General features: G+C 40.1%; 1 protein-coding gene across 5 annotated transcripts; it reads left to right on the top strand.

Moving 5' to 3' along the window:
• The first annotated feature begins 3,223 nt into the window (after positions 1-3,223).
• Positions 3,224-17,051, top strand: cdc42ep1b (CDC42 effector protein (Rho GTPase binding) 1b). Of its 5 annotated transcripts, none has more exons than XM_077558137.1 (4): positions 3,224-3,367; positions 10,262-10,455; positions 13,085-13,616; positions 15,959-17,051. In XM_077558137.1, the coding sequence occupies exons 3-4, from the start codon at positions 13,169-13,171 to the stop codon at positions 16,564-16,566; spliced, it is 1,056 nt and encodes a 351-aa protein (XP_077414263.1). In that variant the 5' UTR covers positions 3,224-3,367; positions 10,262-10,455; positions 13,085-13,168; the 3' UTR covers positions 16,567-17,051. The 5 variants fall into 5 exon arrangements, with proteins under 5 accessions (XP_077414263.1, XP_077414265.1, XP_077414267.1 ...); XM_077558139.1 differs by having other exon boundaries at positions 3,256-3,367; positions 10,223-10,455; XM_077558141.1 differs by lacking the exon at positions 3,224-3,367 and having other exon boundaries at positions 10,162-10,455; positions 13,085-13,107; positions 13,191-13,616.
• The last annotated feature ends 1,184 nt before the right edge of the window (positions 17,052-18,235 follow it).

Here is an 18,235-nt window from a genome sequence, read left to right as displayed (position 1 = left end):
AATGAACTCACGTTGCATGTTGAACTCATGCTCCCCCTCGTTTTTCTTTCACAACAGTGAGGTCTGAGCCGAAGTTAGAATTACAGGGTGTAGTTGTCTAAAAGTGAACTCCGCCACACTTTTGAACAGCAGACTAACCACTGCAGATACATTTCCAGACACACAAACATTTTGAAAATGCAACTCTTCATAACTATATACAACAAGCTGCCTCCAAAAATGAAGGAGTTTGCACAAAGTAAGCGATATGGTGGAAAACTTGTGTTCTAGGGCTAATGAGTGCATTTAGCAACATCTCACATGGACATGAATCACTTCATTCAGTTGTCTCACATCACAACTATATTCATTAATGCATCCCAATGCTGATCTTATATGGAACAAACTTCTTCCTCCCCCAAGTGGAGGATTTCAAGTATCTTGGGGTCTTGTTCCTGAGTGAGGGACAAATATAGTGGGAAATTGACAGCTGCATTATTGTGATGCGGATTCAACAGCCTTTGTGCACACAATCACAACCACCTATGCAAACAGACCTAAATGGATTTGCTAAAATGCAGATGATTAGAAGATATGAACTCAATAATACATATTAGCTAGATGTAATGAGCAAATGTAATTTTTGACTTCACACAAAATGTTTAAAAACAAACAAACAAGCAGCCGTATTAAGTCTACGGAACAAAGGTTTGGGTGTGTGTAAAGTGTCTTTCAAATTGTTTAGTTGTGACCCAGAAAGAGCTGTGGTCCAACATCACAATGCTCTATTGTTTCTGGGCCAAGTCTCAGCTTCCTGCATCCACACATAACATAGAGTAACTGTCCAAACAAAACATAGGAGGGCCCATCTTTCAAATACTGTACTCCTAAAACCGCCTGGCCGCATACTGTACATCATCATCATCCAATTATTCTGTCTCATTATCTGATTAAATGTCACCAGATTTACATCTGGATTTCATGACAACACGAATGTAAACGTCATCTATCTGCCAAAGCAGGAGCCGGATTCCCTAAACCATGTGGGAAACAAATCCAAGTGATGAAGAACGATGCTGTGGGATGAGCAGAGACGTCATTAGTAAATGGCACCACATTTTTTCCGCCCTGCTGAAGGACTGAACTTGAGTGACGAGTTTCAGTGTCTGTAAGGAGTTAAAGCTTCTTGGCATGTTGCACGATTTGTGAGAGGCATTTCCTGTGAAAACCTTCTCTCTCAGCAGACGCTTCTCAGACGGTTTGAGTAGAAGTCTCTCCTTCTCTGTCCTCCTTAAGCTTCGTCTTTGGCATCGATATCAATATGTGTATGAAACACTCAGCCATCAACCGAAATGGCAACTTTTCTAACACATCTTTCTCCTCATCTGGTTGTCCGCCTTTCTTCCTTCACATTGACTGTTCTTCACAGAGGGCCTGAGGTGTTGCAGCTGCTGTCAGCAGGATTGATATGCCCTCAAAGACTCTCAAAATTCTCCTCTTTTCTCTTCTCAAGGTTCACATCAACTCCTCTGCATCTCTTATTTTTAATCTTCTGTCCAAGATGCGTCTCTCTTATCGCCTGCCTTGGTCATTTCATCACGTCATGGAAAGTTCATTTTTGTTCAAGTAATTGCATTTTGTTTTTAATCTACAGTTTATTATAGCACAGGGGTGGCCAAGTTCGGTCCTCGAGAGCCCCTATCCAGCCTGTTTTCCATGTTTCTATCCACTAACACACCTGATTCATGATCAGGATCGTTGTCAGGCTTCTGCAAAGCTTGCTGATGAGCTGATCATTAGAATCAGCTGCGCTGAAGGAGGAAGACATGGAAAACAGGCTGGATAGTGGCTCTCGAGGACCGAACTTGCCCACCCCTGTTATAGCATGTCAACAGTACAGGTAATTAGTGGTTGGCACATCAGCCTCACAGTTCTGAAGTTGGAGGGTTGAATCTCAGCTCCGACCTTCTTGGTTTGGAGCAATACGTAAATAATAAATTGCCCTGGAATGCCCATTTTACATCACCACAGACAATACACCCCAATGTCTTGGTGTGAAATATCTAATACTGTATATCACTATTATGAACGATTCTTTCATATTCTGTGCGCAGCTCCATAGGGTCAACACCTATTTAGACAGATGGTCAATATAAATGGTATGGTGGCAGCGCATCCAAGTGCCTCATTATAATGTGATCATGCGGTAAGTAAGTAAGTAACTAGCAGATGGAAGTAAACACACACTCCTTTGTAGAACAGACCTGAAATTTTTTATAAATCTCATGAGTGGTGATGGCTGGAGAAAAAAAAGGTTGATGACACTGATGGGAGTTTTCAAAGAGATCAGTGTCATGGGACTAAATGAAGGTCAAAGGTGACAACATTCTTCTTAATGAAATCATCAAGAGCAGGGGTGCTCAAGTGCGGTCCTCGGGAGCCCCTATCCAGCCTGTTTTCCATGTTTCCCTCCTGCAGCACAGCTGAATCTAATGTCCAGCAGAAGCCTGACAACGATCCTGACCATGAATCAGGTGTGTTAGTGGAGAGAAACATGGAAAACAGGACCGAACTTGAGCACCCCTGATCAAGAGTATCTGTTATGCTCGAAGTTGTGAAAATCTGATGACCAAACCTGCTAAATTTCATCTAGGCTACTATACATTAGTTAAACTTCAATCCTCTGTTTAATTACGGGGGAAGTCAACCTTAAACATTTCTTAGCAATATGTTATATGTGACCTCACTAGTCTAAACACGACATTCTGATTAATTTTACATTTGTGGAATATAAATTATGCAGCAAAATTCAGCCATTTTTACCCATCTCAGGGGGGCGGCCATTTTGCCACTTGCTGTCGACCGAAGATGACATCACAGTTGCTCAGGGCTCAGGCAACGACCAATTACAGTTCACCTGTTTTCTGAAGCTGGGCTGTGATTGGTTCTTACCTGAGACCTGAGCAACTGTGATGTCATTTTCACTCGAGAGCAAGTGGCAAAATGGCCGCCTTCTGAGATGGATAAAAACTGCTGGATTTTGCTGCTTAACTCATATTTCACAAATGTAATATTAATCAGAATGTCATGTTTAGACTAGTGAGGTCACATATAATATATTATTGTCAAGAACATAAATGCTCGACAATGTACTAAGCAGTCATGGTAGATGTTTTTTTCACAAAATTTAACTCATGAGCCGGTAATATTCATCATCATTTTCATCCCACCCCTACTTCTCTTACTCCTCCCCCTCTTCCTCTCCATCCCTCTCGTTCCACTTGCCACCAGCATAGCCAGCGTGCGGCTGCTCTGCACTGATGCAAACTGCATGTCCTTACGGGAATATAGACAAAGTGAGGAGGAAGGATTTTGTGTATACCTTAAGGTAAGACAATGGATGGGAAAACAATGCATGCGAAATGTTTTCAGCATCGTGTAGTCACACTACTGACGGCAAGTTCAAGGTAGAGTCACTATGAAAGTAAAACGTATATTATACTTGACTGTTACTATTGTATGTTTACTTTTTCTTCATGAATATGTAAATACACAGTATGTGAATCGCTACACTATGACACAACGTGGCAGTTTTAGAACCCAGACGCAGATAGAGGTTGAGGCTTAAGCAGCTTTTATTAAACAAAACAAAAGCTATTCAAAGTTAAACTAAAGGCGCTCCAAAAGGGAGGAAGTCTAAACTACAATCAAAACAAAAATCACTCCTTAACTAAAACAATACTGTGGCTATTCAAAGTTACAAACCAAAGTTCTCTCAAGGGACAGTGCAACAAGGCTGTGGACGATAACCGGCTTTAGTGGCTCTGACGAAAACACTTAGGCACAAGACAGGGGAGACGCAGACCATTTAACACATGAGGGTAATGGGAAACAGGTGGACACAATCGGGAATCAGGGTTGACACTGACACCACATGAGGAAGGGCAAGTGACCTGAAACGAAAGGAGTCAGAATTTTCAAAATAAAACAGGAAATGACAAGACAACCTCACCGCGGTGTGACACACTATTGTGAAACACTTCTGTTCTGTCGAAACGAGTCTGTTCTGCAAGATTATTGCTAATTTGGCACGCAAGTGCTAAAAAGGGCAAGGGCGCCAGTATCGTACTCTTCTGTGCAGACAAACTGCTGCTTGTTCTCAATGCAGGCCAGTGTTTGGAACCGATCAAAAAGAACTGCAGCGAAGTAGAAATTATACCATATGTCACAAATGAATACATCCAAGTGAGTTGGTGAGTGCATGGGCATCAATTCCGCAGACTTAGTTTGACAGCCACATTCCGCTACAGACAGCCACTTTGAGGTTTCATGAACTACACCTCGCTGTTTATGTTTGCTTGGTGGATGTTTGGAGAAGCATTTACTCATGTGCGCTTTTGTTTGGCCACGTTATCCAAATGCTGTATGTGTTTGCAGTTCACTGCAACTTGGCCTTTTAAGCCCTTGTTATAAAACCATAGCTTTGCTTAACGACTGAGTGAGGGCACAGATTAAACAGACCATGAAGATTGATGAGGGTACGTCGCACCCTGCTATTATGCATTTAGTTGTGTTTTTTTTCTTCAAGATGTCTTATCATTAAACAACTTGACACAATAACATCATCATATGTCAAGTTCTGTGCCCGTTGACCTTTTACCAACAATTTTGTGAAACTTGGCCTTTGGTTGCCATTTCAGATTGAGGACCCCCCTCACCCTGTTTTTGTGGAATGAGGACTGTTGTTGTTGTTGTCAATTGTTTTCTGAAGCTGAGTCGTGATTGTACCTGATATCTGAGCAACTGTGATGTCATTTTCAGTCAACAGCAAGTGGCAAATGGCCGCCCTTGAAAAAGCTAAAAACGGATTGATTTTGATGCTTAATTTATATCCCGCGAACACAATATTTAACAGAATGTTGTGTTTAGATAAGAGGGGGCACAAACAACGTATTATTGTAAAGACCATTTTTTGGTTCACTACCCCTTTAATGTTATATTGCAGATTCATGCATTCGCAAGTTTGAAGGGGGAGCCACAGAAAAACACGTACAAACTGCTGTTGGCCACAGCTCACACCCAGACACTTACACACAGACTCGCCGACATCACATGCAAATCCACTGGGCCCTGCCCCCCCCCCCCACATGTATGTAATGCACAGACACTACAAAAAATTGAGTATTTTATTTTGTTACATTTTTATGTGAATAGGTTTATGTGTTTAAAACAGAGATGGGTATATATATGTATATTTTATTTTACAAATACAACATACATTTTCCACAAAAAAGGAAAACGGGGGCGGAAATCCTGGAAAATCCAGCATGTGAAAAAATATATCAAAAATAAAAAGTCATATATTAAAAATAAAAATGAAGGGTCAAGTGTAGTTTTTCGGTCGTAATGTTAACAATCACCACTAGAGAGCAGACATGGCTTAGTTGCACTTACACTGGATCTTATACTGCCCTACATTATGGGCTTAATATTTATTTATTTTTATTTATTTATTTATTGCGGATTTGCAATGTTTTGCAGCACAAACACAGTACCTCAATAATAACATTTTGAGTGAGTTTTCTTGCACTTCATGTTGCCTCTTTTCTCTTCATGTGCCGCCTTTGAATAATAATTTTTATGCAAGAGAACCTTTGCACTGAAAAAAATGCCGTTTATTGTTGGGTAAGGATAGTGGATCTTTTACGCATTGAGAAATATATGATCAAAAATGAAACATATTAAGAGCATGTATTTCGCTCGTATGATGTCCATATCTAAAATAACATTTTTGTCATCTAGTTAGGATTAACAAGTGTGTAACTGTGACCCCGCACCTCCAGCATTTGAGTTGATCATCCCTCGGTGCTGGATTTCACTTTCCTTTCTTTTCTTTGATCCTTCCTCGGCTCTCCTGACAACCTCACGACTCTAGCTAAATTCTGAAGTTTGTCATGTCTGGGGCTCTGGTTTTGGTTGGGGGTCTCGATTGGTCCTGAGTGGGGTCCTGCCCTTCCTCGGGTTGACCAATCCGGGCCCTCAGCCACTTGTGCCTGGCCCCAGGTGTGTCTAGTTACCCAATTAGTGTGGGTGTATTTAGTTCCCGTGTGGGATCATTGCCGCTTGTCACGGTCACCCCCGGAGTTCCGTCTGTCACTTTGATTTAGTATCTTTTCAGTTCTTTTTTTATTTAACACTAACCAGTACCCCGGTTAGTGTTTTCTGTAAAATAAAGTACGTCAGTCTCACCCGCACTCTGGCCGTGGTTCTCCTGCCTCCCTGCATTCTGGGTCCTCCACGACACACGCCGACAGACACCGCTCCGCGACAGCACCGTAACAGAAGTATTCAGTTTAGGTGAAGGGTATGGGATTTTTAATAGGTTTTAGGTGAACTAATGAGTACGCACACATACACACGCACATGCACATACTCACACACATAAGAAAAAAAGAGAGAGAGCAATGATGATGACATGTCTCATCGGTAAAATTACCGAATGAACAATACTGAGCTCTCTCAGTAAAAAAAAAAATAAGAAAAGTTGATCATCCCTGGCGTACAGGTGTTTTAAATGCATTTAACTTTATTAAAGACATTAAAAGCATGTGGGAGAGGTAAAACTATTCTTGAAAGATGGTTTTTAATTTGGTTTCTTCACGATTGTGGGTGGGTCTGGAACACTGGGGATTCTCTGTTCTATACATTCATACGACTGCAGTAACCTCAGAGAATAAGACATTTGATATGTGTTGTGAAGATAGGCCAGGAAATGTTTTGCCACGTTGATCCTTGTAAAGGGAGTGCTTGTTATATTTTGGATCCATGCGTAATGATCAGGGTTTTCTGACCTCAGCCATATTTAGCTAGCGCTGCACTGTAAAAGTACCAAAATCGGAATTAAATTGAATCGCGAGACATTCAAAGATTCCCACCCCGAATTGGTACACTGTTGCTGCATGTGTGAGGTGACAAACTAAGCACTTGTGAACTTGTTGCCAAACAGTTTGGATATTTAAACTTTTCATAATAGCAGTCAGAATATTTCTACAGACTTCTGAGTTGCTTCTTTTTGTTTTTTGTGCTTCTCCCGTACTGTGAATAGCGACGCAATGTCATTTTTTTCAGGAAACACAGAAAAATGTAGCCATTTGCTTAATGAGAAGATGATTTAAGCAAAAATAATAATTTTTGCACACAAAAAAATGCCTTAGGCAATTATTTTATGAGGGTGACGATATGAGAAAATTAATGATCCCATCCCAGAAGGTGTGAAATCTTCTGCAAAGAGCAGATTGTGATTCCTTCACTCCTTCCTTCTGGTTGTTGATGTTGCCCAGCAGTTGTTTTATAGTCTTGCTTTACAGCTCAAATAAATGTTTGGCTGCAATTTTTAGAGTACTGGTATATGTTTGTTTTTTTTCTCAGCATCTCAGGATACTTTTATCTGATGGCCTTGATAGACATCCGGCCTGCTTAGTTTGTGCAATCATTCATGCAATTTATGTGAAACAAGAATGTTGATGGAAGTCTGCAATTACCATCAATTAGACATTGAGCAGGACTCATTTCCTAGTGAGGCTGAATTTTTGAATCACTGTCCATTAGATGGAGAGAAAGCCATTGTTAACAATATACGTAAGCAGGAAAGATGGTAGCTGTTAGGGGTGTTGGAAAAAAATCGATTCAGCAATATTTTGCGATATTACAGTGCGCAATTCTCGAATCGATTCGATATGTGGCCGAATCAATTTTTAAACATCAATTTTTTTATGGGAATATTCAACAAATCGTCTTACTTAGGGTTACGATTCACACATTAAGCATGGAAGAATGTTATATAATGGAATATTAAGCCTTAATATTTGATTTCAGTGCTGTTCAAACATGAAACAGAGTGCAACCTGAATTTTCAGATAAATAAATACATTTTCATACAAATCTTACGGTGTACATGTACAAAGAGTTTTAAAAAAAAAATCGCAATAATCAAATTATAGATTTGTATCGGGATTAATCGGTACCGAATCGAATCGTGACCATACCAATAGTGTCGTGACCGAAAGAACAAGATCCCGGATACAAGCGGCCGAAATGAGTTTCCTCCACAGGGTTCTCCCTTAGAGATAGGGTGAGAAGCTCGGTCATCCGAGAGGGACTCAGCGTCGAGTCGCTGCTCCTCCACGTTGAGAGGAACCAGTTGAGGTGGCTCGGGCATCTGGTTCGGATGCCTCCTGGACGCCTCCCTGGGGAGGTGTTCCGGGCATGTCCTACCGGCAGGAGGCCCCGGGGACGACCCAGGACACGCTGGAGAGACTATGTCTCTCGGCTGTCCTGGGAACGCCTTGGGGTCCCGTCGGATGAGCTGGCTGAAGTGGCTGGGGAGAGGGAAGTCTGGGCTTCCCTGCTAAAGCTGCTGCCCCCGCGACCCGACCCCGGATAAGCGGAAGAAGACGGACGGACGGACGGAATCGAATCGTGAAACAAATCGAGTCGCCAGGTACTAGGCAATTCATACCCCTAGTAGCTGTAGTATTTGTTAACATGAAATCTTAAATTGTATGCTGAAATACAGCATCTGAGAGTGAAATTATTGTTTTGATTGTTTTCTCCTCAGTACAGTATCATTCATCATATATTTTTAAAGTAAATGTACACTCACTGATCACAGCAATCTAGTGAAAGGCTTATTGGATCACATTAACTGTATTATTATTATTATTATTATTATTATTATTTAATTAGTTAACATATTTATTTTATTCCATTTGTGTTTGTATGGCTATTGCTGACAATATCACTCAACTGGATCTTAATAAAGGATCAGAAACAACGTTAGTCTTGTGAGACTATATCGACAGAGTTGGAGTGGAACCCCTTGGCCTTGCATGTTTTTTTTTTTCTTTGTCAAAGACACATCAGATAGACATCTTTAAGTTTTTTGGGGCTCAGGTCTACACAACTGAATGATTTTGTAGTTATCTTTGTAAAGGCATAAACAACTCAGGTATTGGATATCATTAGATTATTCAGGTGTGTCTAGTGTTGTGGCTACTGTGGGTATTTTAAGCGGCTTTAAAAAAAAATAAAAATACAGGACTTCTTGTTATTTTTTTATCCAAACTGTAGTGTTTGTCTCTCTTGTCTATGTTTATCTTTTTCCTAGCTCCGCATGCCACACTGGCCTTAATCTAACATGGATCAGAAATAGCCATGCAGGCAACCGCTAGAATCTATTTAACCTCTCATCTACATAAATGACCACTTGTTCTTGAGCTGACAATTTTTTTCTCTCGCAATTCCTTCATATCAATGGCAGTGAATAGCCATTTAACTTTGGTGAAATTTGGAACAGCTGAAAAATGAGGGATTAGTTGAAGATTTAACAACGGTAATCCAAGGTCCATGCAAGTGCCCAGTAAGTGTGGCACCTTTCTCAACGTGTTAAATCACGGCTTGACTGACTTCACCTCCATGTGGCATCAATCCAATACTCTAACCTGCAGCGGTCACATGATTACGGCTTACAACTCTTGTGTACCCATAAGGAAAGGAAACAAACACACACACACACATACACACACACACACGTTTGTTTTACTATCTTTGTGGGGCCATCTCATTGACATAATGCATTTCCTAGTCCCTTCCCCTAACCCAACCATCAAAAATGATTGCCTACCCCCCTATTCCTTACTCTAACCTCAACCATAACCCAATTCAAACCTAAACTCTAAAACCAAGTCTTGACCCTCAAAAAGAGGTCTAAACTTGTGGGGCCCAGCAAAATGGCCCCACATGGACGGGTGGGCCCCACAACTCTGTGAAATCCCGAAATGTCGGCCCCACTATGTAACAAAAACAAGAAAGTACAAGCAAATTCTTGACACACGTTGCATCCTTCCTTGGACAATAGAGTTGGAGAAAACGTTCCCAGCATTGATCCTGACCATATGCTTGACATGCCGGGTGTGTTTTCTATGAGTTTGCTCGTTCTGTTTATGTTTGCTGGCTGAATGAAAACAGAACAGCCCCACTACCTAGAAACCATCAGAAAAGTAAGTGGATTGAAGACGGCAGAGAGCAAGTGAGGGAGTCACAGTTGGGGGCGGTGGTAGACAGAAGGGATTAAGAGCTAATCCAATGCACGGACAATCCCAAAGAAGCTTTATCTTCCTGTCAGGGAGACTCAGAGAGAACAGTTACAGGATTGTCACTTTTCTCGCATGTCTTTTTTCCACAGTTGAATCACCCCTGCCAACTTTTTTCTCCCTCTCAAAAGTCTGCCATTCTCGGGTGAAGGAGTTCCAGGAAAGAGCGGACAAAGCGCCCGGGTGACAGGATGGTGCCGCACATGGATAAACCTCTTCAGTCGCTGATGATGCACGACGCTGGATCCGCCCTGCTGGATGCTGAATGACTCACAAGATTCTCTCAGGAAGTGAAGATCTTTTCAACACAAAGGACCCTCTGCCAGTAAGCGACATGACCTCGGGCGACAGTGCCATGCTTTGAGAAGGACTTTCTTGAAAACCGAACAAATGGGTAGGAGTGGGATTAACAGATCAATGTGGCCTCTGTTAAATATAGACGAATAGCGGGGAATAAATCAACACACACAATATGGTTAATATACTTAGGTTCTTTGCTACTTCTTCCCCAAACCTGCAAAGATTGGAGCAGAGGAGGGCATACTCTATAGAGCAGCCAGAAATTGTAGTTAAGTAGGAGTACTGTTATTTCAGAATGTCATGACTCAAGGAGGACTAATTTGTTGTTCTCCAAATACAGTAATTACTCAGGGGGGGGACTCCACTACTGAGTCGCTGGTTAATAAAAGATAAACCAAGATTAATTAAGATCTAAAATAAGAATAAGATAATTCAAATATTGGCCAAAAGTATCTCTTTAAAACGTGTTTTTAAAATGAAATAACAAAAACTAAGGCTTAATTTAACATTCTTTGTAAGGGTGTGCCAAAAAAATCGATTCTCATAAGAATCTCGATTCTCATTTAGTACGATTCAGAATCGATTTTAAATGTCCCAAAATCGATTTTTAACTTAAATTATTTTATACTGTCTTCCCTTTGTTTGTGTGTGCCTTTATTGGGAGCGCTGTTCATGTTGTACCCGATTTGGCCACTTAGGGGCAGTGTGGTTCCACGCGGTCTAATACACTGTTAAGTTGTAGCCACATTAGTGAATGGAAAGAAACAGTCACGATCAAGTTATTCCTTTTTTTTTTTTTTTTTTTTTCTATGGAGAGAGCTCAGTATTGTTCATTCGATTTGACATGTCATCATTGCTCTCCTTTTTATTTTATTTTTTATTTTATTTTATTTATATATATATATATATATATATATATATATATATATATATATACGATCAAGTTATTCCAATAAAATGTGTTTTTTTGCAGGGTGGAGCCGTTCTTTTAAGTGATAAAAGTGTCGCGAGTAGAGCACAAATGTATGATTATATGTAATTTGATTGGATTCACCACCCATATCATCAGTGTTGTATAAATGATTTGAATTTTGCCCATTTGAAATTTTATATGCATTTATTTATTGCATCACCGTTGCTCAAGGGGCTCAGGTAACAATCCATCACAGCTCAGCTTCAGAAAACAGATGAGTCATGATTGGTCGTTACCTGGGCCCTGAGCAATTGTGATGTCATTTTTAGCCAAGAGCAAGTGGCAAAATGGCCGCCCCCTGAGATGGATAAAAATCTGGAATTTTCTGCTAAAAGGGATACTTGTCTCATTTTGCCATTTTTCAGCAGTAAGAAAGTAATATTTTTGTATGATTAATGTAGTAACTTATAACAACTAATTTTACACATTTTGCCAGTTGCTGTTAACCAGGGTTATTATAGTTTGGGAATTTTTCCTTTTAGTTCGTTTTTATTTCGTTTTCAGGGTGGTTCTATTAGTTTTTATTAATTTTAGTTATTTTATAAATGCTTAGTGTTAGTTTAGTTTTAGTTAGTTTCAGTATTAGTTTTAGTTTTTTTTCTCCAAAAGTGTGTATTATTTGTGCACAATATTTAAAAAAAACACCATGGGAGCAACGTCATCTGAAGGTGCTTTTCTATTGGTTGCTGCTAGATGACGTCACTTTTGTGTGACACACTATCAAATGTCCTTATTTCGGTTAGTATCAAAATAAATCATTCCCAAAGGCTCATGCATTAAATGAATTACCAAAGACTAAAACGAAGGACATTTTTCTATAATTATAGTTAGTTTTAGTTAGTTCTGTAAACATAAAATGTAGTTTAGTTTTTGTTTGGGTATGTCGTTAACGAAATAGTTTTTTGAATTTTAGTTTTAGTTAACTAAAATAACCTTGCTGTTAACTGAATATGACATCACATGTGTTCAGGAAACAGGTAATGACCAATCACGACTCACCTGTTTTCTGGGTTTGGTCATGTGACGTTTGCAAACGGAGCTATGGTTGGTCGTTACCTGTTTCCTGAGCATACGTGATGTCATCTTAAGTCTTCATCTTAAATTTTTACTCATGTGAGGAATGCTAGTCGACTGCCAAAATTGGAGGTGCAAATTATGATGACTCAATAGTGTTGCAGTCTTGTTGGATTGTCTTTGTTAAGAAAATATTGAAATCATTTTTATACAAAGTGCGGCAACAATCTCACTGATGATACTAACAGTCTGCTCCCCTGTGACTTTCTCTCCTCTGAATCAACATTTACTGCTCTTGACATAAAAACACACAGCAATTTGGGGGAAAATAAATAAAGCAACCTCTGGTCATTTAAAATAAAACATTTTGTGGCAAAATAAGAGCACATTCCATCAGGCAATTTCATGCATGTAAGTAGTATTTGGTGTTTCCTTCTCTGTGGTGTTTGAATGTGTGATGGATTGTTAATCAGCATTAATGTACAAAATTCAAAGCAGGACTGCTATGACAAATCTAATGCTAGGTGAAAATTAAAGTTAGACAATAAAAAGTAAAATGACACTGTGCAAAGTGGGCATGAATCATGAGATGTAAATTGTATTTAAATGATTTTTTTTGTTAATCATTCATAGAATTATTTCTCTCTCTCTCTTTCTTTTTCCACAGTGGAGCAAATCTGGAAACCAAAAGTAACAGTTCTTTAACCTGACTTGAGATTTTTGTATACAAATTAAAGAGAAACTTACAAGCATGAGTCTTGGAAAACTTCCAGGGATTAAGGGCCTTGTGTCTGGCTCTCAGGAGCGACGTCGTTTCAAGAGCGACCTCTCCGTGGACATGATCAGCCCGCCACTGGCCGACTTCCGACACACAATGCACGTCGGCCGTGGCGGAGACGTGTTTGGCGACACTTCTTTTCTCAGCAACTACGGGGGCGTGAGAGAACCAGGGAGCCCCGACTCGGCAAACAGCTCCAAGTCTACTGGCTTCTTCACGCGCACCTTTAGGCACATACGCAAGAATTCTGGCCCACGGGGGGTACTCCGGGACTTTTCATCCCCGCCGCCAGACATCTCACCCATCATCAAGAATGCCGTCTCCCTGCCTCAGCTCAACATTGATTCTCCCAATAGATGCCTGCAAAGGGTGACGCTCCCAAATTCCGTCAGCTCAACAGATAGCGCCATCTGCACATATGGTGAGATCAGGGTGCGAGTCTCCCACTTCAAATGTGGCATGCGAAACATTCAACTATAGTTGGCTACAGATACGCTTGAGTGAAGTTAAAAACAATGAAGCAAATAAAGGTGTAGCAAGATTTGAATGTAGCCTCACTTCGCCACCCACTTGTGTCCCTGATCAAAACTACGCCCCACCTGAATGTACAAGCAGACGTTAGCCAAGGCTGCTACGTTGCTAACATGGCATATTCATACAGTAGTGGAAAGTTTCCAGTTTGATGTTGAATTTTGGAATGTATGATCCATTAAAAATTAAAAATTTAAAATTTAAAATTTAAAATTTAAAATTTAAAATTTAAAATTTAAAATTAAACATTAAACATTAAAAATTTAAAATTTAAAATAAAAAATAAAAAATACATGAATAACAGCCGATTTGACAAAAGAAGAGTGACTCAAAAATCTTAGAGTGACTACTTAGGGGCAAAGCAACTACAAGATAAGAGTGACTTGTACAACTAAATTAAATCCAATACAGATTATTCTTTTATAAAGATAATGACATATTACACAATTTTGATTGCCACTGACAAGGAGGTGGGGATGAAACAGATTAAAATATCTCGACCCTCTTGTGCAGCTAGCAGCTAGCTTGTCAAAAATAACCAGTACGTTGCAGTGCAATTCTCCACCATTGCAAACTAGAACCGCAATAATAAAGTTTGTGTCAACTCCTCCCAACAATAATATAAAAGATTGACATTTCCAGCTAACCAAACAGGAACCCGTGAGCATGTAGTACACCATGCGATGATGGGTTTCTTGCTTGTTGCTGCTCTTACCATTCATTCTCCAGTAGAGCGATCAGTGTGAGGAGCCGCATACAAAAACAGGACAATAAATGTCAGCACATACAGAGGGGCACTAAATTGGCCTCCTTTCAACATCATTCCCACAATACTCCAGGACAACCAGAAAAAAAGGCGGCCTTCTCCTTCTGACTCATCACACATCACCCAGACAACACCTGTGCTGTACAGTTATGCCTTTTAACACTAACACACACAAACACACACACAGCTGCTGCAGGACAAAGAAATACTGTAAAATATAGTACTTTATGACCATTGCCTTGTCTGCAATTCTGCATGCACAATATGACAAAACCATTCATTTTATATGCTAACCAATCAGAGATGTCCACGCAGCAGTATGCAGATAGTCCACTGGAAATCAAAACAATTCTTTTCTAAGATTTGTCATGAACCACTCCAAAGGAATTTGGTCCAGCTAACTTTTGTGGCATTAAGCGTTAGACAACCAAGGGGATGATGAAGTTGATGATGACGTACTGTACGTGTTGTTTTTAAGTTAACTTTAGCATCTATCATTTGGTATTTGTCAGGAGGCCTATTTCTCTGTATGTTTGTTACTTGTGTTTTCATATAGTAAAATGTCTCTTTACAGCAAATGCATATGTATGGAAACGTCAAGTATGTTCGAAAAAAATGGAGCTAAGCTAGTCAGTTAACTTTATTTCATATTTTGTTGTAATGAATCAATTGCATGGTAAAACTAGAAAAATTCCCGCGGAAATTTTGAATGGGACTGCTGACTCTTGTAAATGAGCTGAAGAGTTTAAAATTTAAACGACTGGAATCGGTCAAGAAATGTGAAAGTTAACCATAATCAACATCAACTAAAAGTATGTCACTGTCCCTTTAAGAAAAATGCACTTTCACGCACACACATTTGACTTGGAGACGTCACGCACCCACATTCCATTGATATTGTATGAGAGACGCACACCTGGAGCAAAAGCCTCTCACGACTTAACGGTTCAAGATACAGATTCAAGAAATGGCTCGTTACAACGGCAAGGGTTTGGGGAACACGAGCATGTTCTCATTTCTTTAATCGGATGAAAAATGACCAAATTAGAGCAGGTTGAAAACTTATGATTTATCAGAAATGGAGAGAGAAAGGCGCCTGAATTAGAACGATAGACACATTGCTCGTACAAGTGACTGACTGAGTTGTGAGCCATCATCTGGAAACAAATTGAAAGATCTGTACAGTGTATTGTTAATTGCATCCGTTACCATTAATTCCAATTAATTTTACGACCACCAATAAATGTTTTCAGTCCAGCCTTTTGACACTTGCATATTTCAAAGAAGGGCCTAAATGAAAGTGTCAAAGGTGAACAATACACACTAATGAAGCTCTCAGGAGGATTGAGATAATAAACTAGTCTGTTTTTGCAAGAAGCTAGTTCAGATTTTCTTTAGATTTATCAAGTTACGAGCTGTTTCCATGTACGCTGACATCTAAATGTGTATTCCCTGTGTGTGTCCAGGTATCCAGTCCGGATTTGTCACTCTGCCGCGCTTCTCTCGCCTTGACAGACCGTTTCTAGATGGAGAACACAGAGTGTCTCTGCGAGAACGAAACGGCAAGACCGTGACCCGTTCCGACTCCCTCACCTCCTTCACGTTGGATCTCGGCCCCTCCCTGATGACCGAGGTTCTGGGCATGTTTGACAAGCCCAGCTGCCTCCAGGCGGCCAGCCAGGTTGCCGCCGCCGCTGAGGAGGAGGAGAAAAATGATGCTGATGATGAAGAGGAGGATGACACATCTCTAACTGAGACATTTGTGAGCCCTGCTGTGAGTTCGACAAACTCCTCAGTGCGCAGCGGGTCATCGAGAAGGAACGCGAACACTAGTAAGGAGCACTCTTGTAGCAGCAGCTGGACAGAGGAGGAGAGGAGGTCAGTAGCTGCGTCCTCCAAATCTCCTCCAAGGTCTCCTCCCAAACAGGAAGCCGCCATTGAGTCAGAGCGCTTCCAGAGGGCAGCTGATGTTCTTTCTCGACATTATGGCGGAGAGCCCGTCACAAAGATGAGTCCTCCTCTTTCCAAAACACCGTACACTTTCTCTGAAGAGGAAGAAGAAATTAAAGTCTAGATGAAGGCTACATGTATATCCGCTCTGCAATAATCTTGCTGCCACCATTTTATACAACTTATTTAAGCTATTGTCATACTTACATAATTACATAATTACATTTTGTAATTACTTGGTTTGGAGGTTTAGCTTGGTTAGTGTAAAGGAATTAAAAGGGATTCATGCACTTGAACTTCTCTTTTTAGGATAAATGCAAGCAATTTATACAAACACATGATTTGAATTATGTTCCCGTTTGAAAAATGTTAACATAGATATTTCGTTGATATGTTTACACTGGTACAACAAAACACAAATAATATGTTCCATACTCTTGCTGACTTAATAAACTTCCTTGCAAAATATTTGCTTACTTGGTTAGTTCATGAAGTAGCCTACAATACGACTTTACTCCAACAGTATACTTTAGTAATCCCTAGGTTAATATGTGTATGTTTACATTTTTTGATCTGAATAAATCATTTGCAGTTATTTAGCCAACACAACTGAATATTTGAGGACATTTGGACGGTTACAGCTCCAGCTCACCCATGAAAAGGAGGATAAAGGGTATAGAAATGGATGGAGAGATTTTCTGACATGCAATGTCAAACTTCACTAATGATGCACAGTACCCACAGATGATTCTTGTTTTAAACTAATTAATAGTCAGTCAAAGTACTTAAGGGAAGACAACCCAATAATTAGGGGCGTGCCAAAAAAATCGATTCTCACAAGAAACACGATTCTCATTTAGTATGATTCAGAATCGATTTTAAATGTCCCATAATCGATTTTATTTCAATTATTTTATACTGTCTTGCCCTTGTTTGTGTGTGCCTTTATTGGGAGCACTGTTCATGTTGTACACAATTTGGCCACTTAGGGGCAGTTGGGTTTCACGTGTTCTGATACACATAGAAGCAAAAAGTCATGATCAAGTTATTCCAATAAAAGTAGTTTTTTTTGCAGTGCAGGAAGAACATATGTCGATCACTTATGTTAAGATGCTCCTCTGTATACATTCCTGAAGCGCTTTGTATGAATAGTTGTTCTTTTGAGTGATAAAAGTGTCATGTGTAGCGCGCTAATTAGCATTGGCGAGTCAGACTGGAGTAGATAATGACAATTATTAGCATATCTATAAATTGAAGCAGAAATCATTGTCAATCAAGTCATTTTGAAACTAAAATCATTCTGAATGGAATATCGATTCTGAATCAAATCGCAGACCCAAAAAACGGAATCGAATCGAATCGTGAAACAGTTAAAGCTTCCCAGCCCTACCAATAATGATTTTTACAATATGTTCTATGCAGCCCCACTAGTCTAAACATGGAATTCTGATTAATATTTCATTTGTGGAATATGAGTTAAATTGCACTTTAAAATGTTAATATTAAAGATTTTTCTACATCATGCGTACTCCACCAATGCCCAGATGAGTACAAAGAGCATTCACTGCGACTGCACCTATCAGCTTGTCTTTCCCTCAGTGTGTCGTGTTCGTCCCACACTCCACAATTTCTTGGGGGTGGAGAGGTGTTGAGTGTTGAAAGGTGACGCCATTTTCTTAACCGCTTTTCCTCACTAGGGTCGCGGGGGTGCTGGAGCCTATCCCAGCTGGCTTCGGGCAGTAGGCGGGGTACACCCGGAACTGGTTGCCAGCCAATCGCAGGGCACACAGAGA

This window comes from Vanacampus margaritifer, chromosome 2 (genome assembly GCF_051991255.1).
Source record: "Vanacampus margaritifer isolate UIUO_Vmar chromosome 2, RoL_Vmar_1.0, whole genome shotgun sequence".
NCBI classification, from domain to species: domain Eukaryota; kingdom Metazoa; phylum Chordata; class Actinopteri; order Syngnathiformes; family Syngnathidae; genus Vanacampus; species Vanacampus margaritifer.
This window is presented reverse-complemented; position numbering and strand designations above follow the sequence as displayed.

Excerpts from the sequence above, each read along its gene's own strand:
- cdc42ep1b (XM_077558137.1), top strand. The coding sequence starts at position 13,169 with ATGAGTCTTGGAAAACTTCCAGGGATTAAGGGCCTTGTGTCTGGCTCT. Across the intron at positions 13,617-15,958 it reads TAGCGCCATCTGCACATATG|GTATCCAGTCCGGATTTGTC; the intron begins GTGAGATCAGGG and ends GTGTGTGTCCAG.